This window comes from Argiope bruennichi, chromosome 6 (genome assembly GCF_947563725.1).
Source record: "Argiope bruennichi chromosome 6, qqArgBrue1.1, whole genome shotgun sequence".
NCBI lineage: Eukaryota > Metazoa > Arthropoda > Arachnida > Araneae > Araneidae > Argiope > Argiope bruennichi.
The window spans coordinates 12,408,338-12,421,724 of NC_079156.1; the positions used below are offsets into that span (position 1 = coordinate 12,408,338).

Consider the following 13,387-nt stretch of genomic DNA (forward strand, 5'->3'; position numbering starts at 1 on the left):
TGAAAAATATCTGTTAACAGCGAATAATTATATAAAGATATTATTTAACATTCAACTTAATTTAAAGCACATATTCTTGCAAATTTTCTAAAATTATTTTAAAATCTTTAACTGTGAAGTAAAATTCTTTTTTGCTTTTTTATTTTTTTAAAAAGATTATCAAAATATCAATAAAACATAATTTAAATTTTTTTATACTTATATAATGAAAATTTTAAATAATGTAATAAAGTATAAAAAATAGACTGTTTCTAATTTCTTGAAATACGTTGAAAATTATTAAGTAATAATGATAATAATAATAATAAAAAACTGATAGTTTGATTGTACAATCTGATTAATGGTATATACTATTTGAAAATTGCTTAAGACTTTGGGGAAACATATCGACTTCTTAAATGAAAAGGTGGAAAAAAAAAAGAGTGGAATGCATTTGATAATTTAGTTTGTAATAATGTTATCGACAAACTGAATAAAAATTAAAAATGCATATTTAAATTAAATCTGCTGCTAATACTTTATGTTATTCATATACCGAATTAATTCTTCATGATATTATAGACTACAGATTTCGAATTCGCTATTTATCAAAATTATTTCATTTAGCATATTAAAGGTAAAAATATTTTGTGTATATGTGAAGGATGAAAGGGACTACATTTTCTAAATTGGGATTAAAGAAGATAACATTTTAAAAACTATCCCATTATTTAAAAAATATAGTATTATGATATATTGTGAAATGCATACATAGTTAGAATGAAAAGCTATTGCAATACTCTATTGAAATAATTTTAATATCACTATGCTTTAATTATTTTATTGGAAGAAAAAATGTGAATATTCTTATCAGTAATTAAAATTAGTAAAGTAATTGAAAATTCCTTTTTTTTAAAGAAGTTCTGATAAGTTAGTATATGTTAATAGATGTTATTTATAATTTGTTTTTGCAATAAATAACTAATAAAATCGCTATATATTGAGAAATATCGAGTTTTCTTGGACGATATATCGACATGATGAAATGCAGTCATCGCCCGGCCCTGCTGGTTAAGAATTTATACGCTTTCCTTTGTTTATGTAATATAAGCATAAGGACTTATATAAATTTTAACATGCTTTCCAACTACAGATACTCCTACCTCGACATGCAAATAAACTAATAGTCACTTTATTTGATAATAAAATTACTATTTTTATTTGAAATTCAAATGTTACAAATTACAAGAATTGTTTTATTGCACTTTTCATTACACTTATAAAAACTTAAACATATTTTAAAATAAGGCACATGATAGTCTCATACTATTATGAAGAATAGACAGAATAATTGTTTATGTATATTTTCATACAACTTCTAATGATAGAATTTGCAATTATATAGTATACTCAAATAAAGAAGATTTTTGGTGTTGAGTGTTGTAATACGTCAATATATTTGCTAATATGACAAGTAGTAGCAATAGCCCATATCAAAAAAGGATAATTTAACATGAATGTCAGTGAAATGATCCTCATGTTCTTTTTCAGAGAATCTGTACTCAAGACTGCTTAGAATGGAATGAAACAATGAATTCTCAACAGTACTACAGTACACTTTTGAGGCTAGTAGCAGATTTATCATTAAATGGCAGTCCAGAACTATAGGAAGATGATTTAAAAAACGTTGCTATGCAAGTTGTCAAATAAATAAATTTGTAAGCAATACAAATTCCATAAATTATTAAATATTATTAATTAAAATATTCACAGAATTATTGACACTATTAAGAAATAAGTATAATGAATTACATTTTATACTATGTTAAGATGTTAATTATTCATTTAACTAGTTACATTCCAGTTGACAGTTATTATAAAATAATGATTTTTGATGCTGTATTTGCTTGAAGCTTATTATTTCTTTATAATGTATCATAATAATTTAATTCTTTTATTTAAAAGTAGGAACATTATTAACTAATGGTTAATTTTTCATGAAATATACATTAAAAATAGGTTAAAACCTATGTAATTTTAAAAATTAAACTGAAAATTTAATCTAAATCATCAACATATTGATTAAATATTTATTAAAATGTAAAACTACACTAATCAGCTATTAAAACAGCCTCATGACGTCACTGCATGGGATCACAAAATGCATAAATCAAGAGGCCTAAATATATCAAGAACAAAAATAGACAAATATTCTCTGGGAACAATTAAGGTTGGTTAAGAAGGGAATGGTTAAGAAGAACAACATTCCACCTATATAACTCTTTACACTATATCTCTGATCCTTTAAAAAATGAGATAATTCACATAAAACAATGGAAGCCAAGTGAAAGGAATATCCATGATCAGAGCATCCATGTTAATGGTAGTTTTGAGCTTTGCTATTGCTATATGTCTATTGTAAGTGTAATAATTTTTAGATATAACTGAAATCTCATTCTGTTTTAGATACATTCATATATGTGATTCTCTAATGTATTTATAATCTAAAAGTACAACCAGTATTAGGCAAGTCTAAGTAAAATATTTAGAAAAGTTAAATGTATTCAAATGAAGCAATAATTTCAGTTATAAAGGTAATCTTTTTTCAATTCAAAGACAATTGGATATCTTTGATGTCAAGAATTATTATTGCATGCATTTTGGCAGAATAATATGAAATGCATAACATACATATGAATTATAAGAAATTTAAAATCTTCTTATACAGACACATTACACTGTTTATGCAGTTTTTAAGGCATTAGTTGGCAATGAAATCTTATGCAATTCATTCTTATGCAAACAGATGCAATTCAGCACTAAACCATGATTTCCCAAGAGGAAAATGGCAAGCCCAACAATTCCGGGGTTGGATGAAACACAGTATGGAAACATGTATCCAATTAATTTCTTAGTTAAAAATGATTTCCATTTGATTTTATGTCACCTGATTCCTAAGGAGATGACATTTTTTCTATAAAATGAATCTCCACTTCAAATGGAAATGCAGTTGAGTCTAAAGATTGGCGAAATAGTTGTGCATGTTGCCAGGAATCGCCACCAGTCAATTCAGCTTTAAGGATGAAATTTGTGTTTCCTTTCAAATCTGTAGTTTCTAAAGGACATACTTCTGAAAGAAATATATCACACATCATTTTCAAATATACAAAACATAGTCAAGTAAAACAGAATTCATTTTAAAAATAATTTTTTTCCCAAAACGTATTACTTATTAATTAATAAACAAATTAGATTTTTTTTACAAAACTTCTAATCCAGAAAGAGTCAATTTTTTTCCCACTTCATTCATTAATACTTTTTTTGGATTATTTCTCAAATATTTATTTGTCAATTGTTCCATTTATAAATTGTCATAACGCAGAATAATTCATAAAGATTATAAGACAATTTTCAGCATAATACAGAAGAAAACGTGATGTTTTGTTTGCATACATAATAACGAGTTGCCTTTGGCATCTAGCTGGTTTTGAAGAGAATACTGATTGGGTTTAATTTCAATTAAATCTTTTATACATAATTTAATGTTCAACAACATAAGTGTAATACTAAACTATGAGAGGCAGCTGGGATATTTTCAAAGCTTTGGACCTGTTCTGTTTATCATGTACATACAAGGACCTTCCTAGCTAGTCAAGTTTCACAGCATCCCAGTTCCTTTAAAAATAGGCACAAAATTTGGATTACACTGGCAGATCAATGCTATTCTGTCTTCTTTTCAGCCGACTGTCTGTTGCAGAAATCAACATGATTAAACCAATAAAATTTTCCCTAGAGTCATAAAATAAATATAGTTAAAACTGCAATGGAAGGATAAAATGTATTATGTTACTAAGGTTAGCCACTTTCACAAAAAGAAGTGGGGGAGAGAGAGGTGGGCATTTGCTATCATTCGCTAACCGTATACCAATGGGATAATATTGTTTTGTAAAGCTAAGTAATGTTTTTACCTCTTGTCTGCTTGAAGAGTTTCCATGTCATTTTATCGCATACTCAGATTTTTTTTAATACATTTTTAAAAACAAGAAAGCATTTACAATTTTTTTTTCCTCCAGAAAAAAGGAATATATAAACTTTTAAAACTGTATCTAAATGAAAACTGTAAAAAAAATTGTAACTGCAAGTATTAGGAACCTCGTAAGATATGAACAATTTTTTAATAAAATTTATTTGGAATAGTAATTTCATCATATCATAAATTTCGAAGAAATTGCTTTCTTCTAAAAGTTTCATGAATTCGATATGAAAACTTATGATATAATACAATATCATTTTTATACAAAAGATTTAACTCAGCGTGAAGGACGCACATATACACCCAAAGGCCACACCGATGTTTTTTGCTTAACGCATTACAAACATCGGTATCGAAAAATTTTAGTATCCCACCTCTCCTCAGATGTAAGGCACTCACCACTCATTCCTGGTAATAATGTATTGCTTCGTTTTCTTGCTCTCTCTTCCCTAGTTATCTGATTAAACCCTTTGTGACTTCTTTTGGAGGCACTTTAAGGAGCTTATATATGAATCGTCACCACTAAAATATTTTTTTTTTAAAAAAAGCTTAGATAATAGATTAGTGCTGCAGTGATTGCGCTATAAAATGTGCAAACAAATTTAACTACCACAGGACGTGTGTCATGTGATACATGGAAGACACATAGAACACTTGGAGAGTATGCAAGAAACTTGGCAAGTTACTCATATTTGTACAATTTGAAAATGAATGAATCTTTTACAGTGGCCTTGTACTGCTACGCCCATGCATAAGTGACGCCTGGTATTGAATTCTCATTTTAATGATAAAACCATCGGATTATTATAATACTATTTGTTGAAAAATGGGCGAAATATATTATAGGGATAACTTTTAATGGAAATTGTAATAATGATGAGTAGAAATATATTCCTTCACATTTCTCTAAATTTAAGATGTTTCGCCCTAAGTTCCTTCTTAATTCTCTAATATGAACTACTTTCTATTAATATGCAGGAAAACTACATTTCTTATAACACACTTTTTTCCTGCAGGGTTTTCCTTGCCGTTCAATCTAATTAATTGAAATTTGCATATTTTCTATGTATATACAGACGCCAGCTTCTATACTTGATCCCATCACCCTGTAACTTCAAGGTAGTATGTAATTCCCTTTATAGATAATCAGTTACTTTTCAAATACAAATTAAAGACGAATAGAAAATTCAACAATGATACTCACCTTCAGGAGAATATTTTGTTATTTTGTCATCTTCAGAATTTGGAAAAAGCAACCACTTTATAGTCCCCGAGTTGAACGTTCTACTATGCAGGTTTAATTTTACAGTACTAATAACCAGATTAGTATCCCTAAAATCAAATTTCCATGCAACGCTTCCTCTACTGAAGCCCTCTGCGTGAGCAAGATAGGAAACTTTCCAGTCTTTCTCCACTTTGCGGAACATATTCGCGTGGGAAAAAGTGAAGGACTTCCAATCTTCCGTCTGGACAGACAAGGAACTGACACGCATATATTTATCCAAAGCGCAGCTGTACTTAATGTGAAAATACTTCTGTTTTATTTCTTCAGTGTTTAACTTAAACACATAGAAATTCTCAAGGAAACTTATTTCCCCTCTTGCTAGTCGCCATGACAGTGAACCAGAAGTTCTGCCACTGTAATTCCCACTATCAGGTTGAGCAGGAGATAAAAATTCTGCTAATTCTCTGGCACGACGCTCTTTTAACTCCTTAAGTTGTGGCGGAGATAAAGACTTTTGTAATTTTTCTTGTAAAGTTAGAATACAGTGAAGAAGAAATTCTTCACGGCACACATTTCGCCTTTTAAGGACGTCTTCAAAATTTCTTGTGTAACGCCACGTCACATCTTGTATTTCATACCTGCCTATGGCTATGACATACTTCAGCTTTTTATTCCATCCCACTTCATACATCAAAGGCTTATCACAAACATTTTCACAAGGATCGCAGTGCAGCCATTGTTTGTTGGAATGAGAATATACCTCTGTCCAGACGTGGTCCGTCCAATCTATCACGAAGCGAGAATCATACCCTAAAGCAATACACAGTAAGGTAAAGCAGTTGGCCCACTCTCCACAACGTCCTCGTCTAGTCTCTAAGAGTTTTCGGGGATGATTAAAGCGAGGAAATCGATAAGTCTTTTCACATTTTGGGCATTCAAAATGTTCGACCGTTCGTGCGTCCCACTTAGCTTCATCTTGGGTGGGTGTGACGAATCCTTTCTTCTCAGTAACCACATCACAAGTGTCACACTTGGGTGCATCCAACCACTTGAAGAAATCCTCTTTGAACCATTCCAGTAGTTCCAGAAGTAAAAGATCGTCAATATCAACATTGTTACTTTCTGGCAAGCTCGAGTACTTCACGGTTGCTCTTACTCTCAGTTCATCTGCTGGAATGAGTGTAAGCGCACACTGCAGCAAGGAATCGTCTTTCCAATAATCGGTGAAGGACAACATGTTGACAAGCTTCGAGTATAAAAGTTTCTCCGTTTCCTTAAAAACAGAAAATATTTTTTTTTTTAAATAAATAATATTTTACGTATCACAGTATAATGCTAATAAGATTGTGATTTTATAAATGCTAATAAGATTGTGATTTTATAAATGCTAATAAGATTGTGATTTTAAAATCACAATCTTATTAGCATTTTAATTATTTTCTAATTTTGGATATTAATTTCTAAATATTATGGAATTTTTGCTCAAGTTCACTACCAGGTAGCAACACTTCATGCGGAATCAAAATTTAATTAAAGTAGTAACTGATAATTAAGTTCTAAGAATAATAAAACGGATTATTATCACTGAAAGGAATCAAATGCACAAAATTTCAGAGTACAGCATGATTCTGAACAAAGCACCAAACAACAAAATTCCATATTTACAAACATGAAATAAGTTAAGGTTGACAAAAGTGTATGAATAAGTTTAAATGAAACTAAATACCAATGATTTGAATTACTAAATTAAGCAATAAATACATATCATAGAATGTAAAAATGTGATATAAAAAATCTGATTTTTAAAAGAAAGAAAATGCGTGTAAAATGCTTTAATCAAAAACGCTACAAAATATAGTTCTGCTTACATAATCAATAGATAAAACATAATGTTTTAATTAACAGCTGAGTTAAAACAAACAAACAAACAAACAAAAAAAAAAAAGTCAGTTAGCGGGAGTTACTTTCCCAAAGCTTCCTCGCATTCTCTCTAATAAAAACGTTATCTAAGAGAACGCCCTGCACTGCAGTGGTATATGATAATTAAGAAATGTTAACCTTTGGCGTGAAATATTTTTAGTGAAACTACCGCATCATCGTTGCAAGATTTTTTGGCGATTAATAGTATCCGAAAATCGAATTTCTGATTTAGACGCGCTTTTCTCGAACAATTGAAACAAAAATTAGACACAGAAATACACCTGTAGTCACAAAATCCCATACTGGATTTGATGTACCTAAGTAATGGTGTTTTTAAATTATCGCATTAACATGCTTCGGAATGTATAGACTGATAGTCAGTTAACTTCTCATTGGATTTGATTCAAAATTTGACAGAAGTCTACAATGTTTAATATACGTACCGAATTTCATTTTTCAATTATCTTTGTCATTGACAGACAAGGATTTTCCAAAAATGTTTTTCAAACTCAGAGAGATGTAAAACGTGGATATTCGTGAAAATCATGTGTTCGAATTTTTTGACAACTACTATACTTTCTCAGTACTACGTATACGAGAAAGTAAAATAGCATTACGCTGTTATTTTATTATTTTCTAGTATGCGAAATATATAGAAAGTATCGAAATTCGAGATTTTGTGATTCCGCACATTTTAGATCTCGGTTCAAAAATCATATTCTTGGAAAATGCCTGTATATCTGTTTGTCTGCCTGTGAAAAAGGTAAATCAAAAACACTTTAAGCCAGATGGATAAAATTCAGTACATGGTCTTTATACCAAATGAGTACATTTTTATCATATTTTGAGCAAAATCCTTTCAGTGGAAGTCTACCTGCCTGATTATAAGTTATTACAGTAACTATAACATCAAGAAATATAGATGGATAAAATTCAGTACACGGATTTAAGACCTGGACACCTACCAATTTTGATCCAAATCTACAAAGTTTGCGTCTGTCGATCTGTACTTTCAGACGCATGTAAATGCGATAACTCAAAAAAAGCAATGACTTAAATATATCAAATTTGGTATGGCATTTTGCAAAATGAACTACAAGTGTAGTTCTTTGCCGAATTTTTGTTTCAATCGGCTGGGAAAAACTCGTCTAAAACACAAATTCGATTTCTGGATACTATGAGCCGCATGCCAAAAATTAATCGCAAAAAATCTCGCCAAGGATCACATGGCAGATTCAGTAAAAAGGATCACATGAAGAGATCACTCTTCATCTTATTTGGTATTTTACAAAGCACCATATTAAAGCATATTACTTAGGAGTGGTCTCAACAAAACTTTCTCGCATACTCTCTAATAAAGGTGTTATCCCAATGGAGGCCTTGTATGGCATTGGCGTACAATAATTCCGAAATATTAGCCATTGGCGTAAATTTGGTATTTTTACTGAATCTATTATGCAATCCTTGGCTAGTGTTTTGGTGATTAATCCCTAGCATGCGGTCAAAAGTATCCAAAAAACGAATTCGGTTTCAGACGAGTTCTTCCCAACCGACTGCAACAAAAAATTTGGGCCGCGTTGGTCTGGTGGTAAGGTCTCGGTTTGTGAGCCATAGGGTTTTAGGTTCGAGAACCGTCGTGTAAGGGGGTCTGTTGCACGCTAAATTCGTCAGGGCCAAATGTCCTCCTGTTGGTGTGGTGTGGAGAGGGGGGTGCCAGCTCAGGTGTCGTCCTGTCATCTGACTGCGGTTCGAAATGACGAGGTCCGTCCCAAAATAGCCCTAGTGTTGCTTTAAACGGGACGTTAATATAACTAAATTAAACTAAGCAAATAATATTTGACATAAAACTACACATAAAGTTGCAAAAAGACGTACCAAATTTGATATATTTCAGTCATTGCGTTTTTGAGCTATCGCGTTTACACGTTTCTGAAAGTACAGGCCGACAGAAGGTCAACCCCTTCTTATATATCGTTCAAAATTTGATAAGTGCCTATACTAAATATGTTAAATCTGTGTACCGAATTTCATCTATCTAGCTCACTTCATTTTGTAGTTATCGTACTAACTTATACTCGAACAGCTCAACAGACAGTCTTCATCCGATCGGACTTTACTCCCATTTGATAAAAATCTACAAGTTTGGTTTTAATCCTGTGTACTAAATTTCACCCGTCTATCTCAAACATTTTGAGTTATATTTGTCACAGACAGACAGACATTTTCCAAAAATGTGTTTTTCGAACCGGAGAGGTATAAAACATTGGAGATTCGTCAAAAACTCGAGTTCGAGTTTTTTGACATGTATTTTCTCTACATGTCGTATACATGAAAGTAAAAAAATAGAAAGGTCAAAGCATGTTTCAATTTATTTTTACAAAAATATTCACTATTAAGTAAAATTTTTTAAAGGAAAATTTTACTTAACAGTTAATATAATTCAAGTTATTATAACTGTCGTTTTGGAAATATTTCAATGCATTTTGTTGCGATTTTTAAAGCAGAAACAGAAAAAATGAAAGAGTCTTTTTTCCTACGAAAATAAAAAAAAATGTTTACAATCTTTAGCAAGCAACAGCAAGCAAAAAAAAAAAAAAAAAAAAACCTTGAAGAATTCTTATTTTTTTACAGACATGTTCACAGAAACCAATTTTAAAACAAGCAGTTAGAAAACCCACTGAAGAAATCGGCTCCAAAAATCACATTTCAACGATTGGCGGTTTGTCCATAAAGAACTACAGCACCCTTGGAATTATTTTTTTAAATCTAATTTGATTAGTTTTCGAGTCTGAGAAATCGATTGTCGTTGCTTACTTTTTCATTTAGATGAAAAATGATGACCAACGAAAAAGGAAAAATGCAATAAAAAGCGTGAAAATAAGACAGGAAATGAATCAACAAATGAAAGAATCGTAGATTGGAGCTGGTTTGTGAGTAGCCATGAAAGAGTATTTAAATGGTATTAAAAAGTTTTGATTCCTTTTTATTGTTTTCTTGAAAATAAAATATTTATTATTTCAATTAATTCGACAATTTTTATTTAAAAATTCTTAATAAAACACTTTAAGTCAACAAGTTTTAATAATTAATTTGGTCCATTGAATAATTTTAAACTAGAGTATTAATAATTAAAGTAAGATAATAATACTATATTAATTATTTTAATATGTTTTTTCACTAAAAAATTTACATACAAATATACAGTTGAATGAAAAATACCATTCAGCCCATAGGACAAGGAATGCTGACACTGTTTATTCAAGTTTGAAAGGAATATAAATAGTAATATTTTCCCTTAACAGTTTTCAGTTTATAATAAAACTCTTTAAAGTTAATGAAAAAAATTGGGGATTTATGAAATTAAACCTTATTAAATAAATTGCCTTTAAAAAAAACTTAAATAAATAAAAAACTAAGATGATGTATTTGTGAAGAATAATCTTTGAGTTCAAGATTTGAATGTTTGGGTGTAGTAATGTCCAACCCATTTAGAAAATATGCAAAGACCGAAACAAATCACTGTCATATTCTCATTTTATATTATCAAAAAAAAAAAAAAATGAAGATAAAGGACAGCAACTTTATTGATTTCATATATATATATATATATAAACATATTTCAACAGTTGCGTGGCCAAATAGAAGAAATTTTTGAAATTTTAACTTTGATTTATTTCACCATGAGAGGCATAATTTATATAGAAGGAATAAGTGGTAAGAAATACATCAGTCTACATCATGAGACAAGAGCAGATGAGACCAAAATTATTTCCTTCAGCACTATAAGTACTTCTGATTTTAGTAACTGAGAATCTGGTCTCTATGTCTCCTAATATTAATTTAAAAAATATGTTTTTGAACTTGTGTGTTGTGTACAGAACAGATTGCCTGAGCTAGAGCTACCAAATTTTGCAAAGATGTATTTCTACGATTGGAAATACCCCCCTCAGACATTCTCTCCCTTATCTTAAATAATTAAAAAAGTAAGAGGCTTTTGGTGTTTTCTTGAGATAATTTTCAACACTATTCTCATAAAATTGACTTTTATATCATTTTAAAATTTAAAAAAAAAAAACTGTATTTTTAATGATATCAATATAAGTGTCTAGCTCATTTTCCCTGCCATTTTTTAACAATATTTTTACATAATTTTAATAATACATTTCATTATTACATTGAATGCCAAACCATAGACATTGTTTCATCAAATATTTAATGGTGTGGATTGCTTTCATCATTAGAAACTAAGAGGAATAAGAAAATGAAGTTATATATAAAGTGTTATGAAAGTTAGAAGATGGATGCTACAGTTTTAAAAATACTATTATGTCATAGTATTTGAGTCTATCAGAAAGGTTCATTTACACAGTATATAAAACAAATGTAGAGCTACTAAAATAATATTTCTCTTGCACATATTTCAATTTGATGCTTTAAAGAATTTTTTTTTTTTCCTTTGAGATAATCATGAGCATCCAAGTTATACTTAAGAGACTTAAAATAAATTAAGCACAATTCATATTCTCTACAAACAAACTGGTCATCAAAGATGACTAAATTCTTTAATCAATATTTATTTATTAATAATTTTTTAATTTCATAAAATTTGTTTAATAGGAATGCAACTCAATAAGAAAACAATTATTAAATACTAGCAATAGTATGCAGCAGTTATTCTACTTTCTTGTTTGTGTTATCATATTGGCAATATACTCAAGGAATGCATTAAGTAGATTCAATCAGTTACAGAAGTATTCAATAAATAACATAAATCATGTGCTATTATTAAAACAAACAAAATAAAAATCTTACATTTATTGGTTCCATTTTCAATGACAAACCCTTCTGTTTTTGTATTTCTTTACTAAATAATGTTGTAAATCCAGGCTTTATTTTCTTGTAATATAAAAGTCATTCTTCACACACCAAAATTATAAAAAGTTTCAATACTAAGAAACCTAAAAAGAGAGAGAATAATTGCTTTTTCAGAAAAACACACTTTATAATTTTATTTGACACTTAAAAATACTATCTTTTTAGATAAGTAAAAACAAATAAAATATAATAAATATATAAACATGAAAATTTGATATTTGAATAGATATATGAATCAAAGCAATTAATCATAACTGCTAAAAGGAAAATGCAAAAAATACCCCAAAGTTAAAAAAAAAACATTCAAAAGAAAAAGAATAACTAAATAACTTAATAAAAAATGATAACCATCTATTACTATAGTACTGATCTAATTAATTTTAATAATACTACTTTGTCTTCAAAATTCCAAAACAGAGAATATTTTTACATACTAATTTTTTCCTCCCTAAACTCTTCAGAAATATGGGTGTAGTTTCATAAGGAAACTTTAATAACAAATTCTACAATACTGATGAAATTCATCGCAATAAATATTTTTAAAATTTTTTTCAAAAATATTATTTGATAATCAAAACCATGCAGCAAAACCATATCAAATATTCTTTCCATTGGTCTGCTAAAACTTTTACGGGAAAAATACACTAGATAAATATTTTTAATAAACATAAAAGGAATATAGTCTTCTTACTCTGAATCTATTTTCAATGTATTTCAAATGCTATGCAAGAAACTTCTTTATCTTCGAGAAAACTAGATCTTTAAAAACATTCAAACTTTTTTTAATTTTACTTTAGATTAACTTAATTACTCATCACATCCGATATTTGATGTGCAAAGATCCCCCACTTGATTACGCTAGTAACACGGCTTTACTTCAAATGATGATAATGATAAATAAAATATTTTTGCTATAGCTGTTATTGGGGGAAATCCGTTCGTTTCGCTATATTTTTCCTAAACTTATGAAATTTTCAAACCGAAGTGAGGGTTATCTGTGTAATTTTTCAATATTCATTGTTATTTTCGCCGTAATCTTGAATCGGTTTTTAGGGTATGGTTTTATTCAACAAAAATTAATGGTCTTAAACTAATGGGTATTAAAAAGAAATTTAGATATTAAGGTAATAATTTTCATCAAATTATTTTTCAACAATTATGATTATTAAAATGTATGCGTTTACGTTACAATACTGATGCAAACAATCTCTCAGTATCTCTTTTTCAATTTCTTTATTAGATTGCATTTGTTTTGATTCGGATTATTTACCTCGATACATTAAATCTGAATTATAATATCTATTTAATTTTTTAAAATGTATTTTAAACACAAAGAGTGTAATCATTTTTTTTAT

At 29.2% G+C, this 13,387-nt stretch overlaps 1 protein-coding gene across 2 annotated transcripts; it reads right to left on the reverse strand.

Annotated features, from left to right (window-relative positions):
- Positions 1 to 1,230: 1,230 nt before the first annotated feature.
- Positions 1,231 to 12,904, reverse strand: LOC129972140 (peptide-N(4)-(N-acetyl-beta-glucosaminyl)asparagine amidase-like). Of its 2 annotated transcripts, none has more exons than XM_056086152.1 (4): positions 12,724 to 12,904; positions 11,970 to 12,115; positions 5,217 to 6,510; positions 1,231 to 3,106 (listed from the first exon to the last, which is right to left on the reverse strand). In XM_056086152.1, exons 2-4 carry the CDS (start codon positions 11,982 to 11,984, stop codon positions 2,934 to 2,936), a joined length of 1,482 nt encoding a protein of 493 aa, XP_055942127.1. In that variant the 5' UTR covers positions 11,985 to 12,115; positions 12,724 to 12,904; the 3' UTR covers positions 1,231 to 2,933. The 2 variants fall into 2 exon arrangements, with proteins under 2 accessions (XP_055942127.1, XP_055942125.1); XM_056086150.1 differs by having other exon boundaries at positions 1,231 to 3,109.
- Positions 12,905 to 13,387: the final 483 nt, after the last annotated feature.

Excerpts from the sequence above, each read along its gene's own strand:
- LOC129972140 (XM_056086150.1), bottom strand. Across the intron at positions 3,110-5,216 it reads AACAAAATATTCTCCTGAAG|AAGTATGTCCTTTAGAAACT; the intron begins GTGAGTATCATT and ends TATTTCTTTCAG.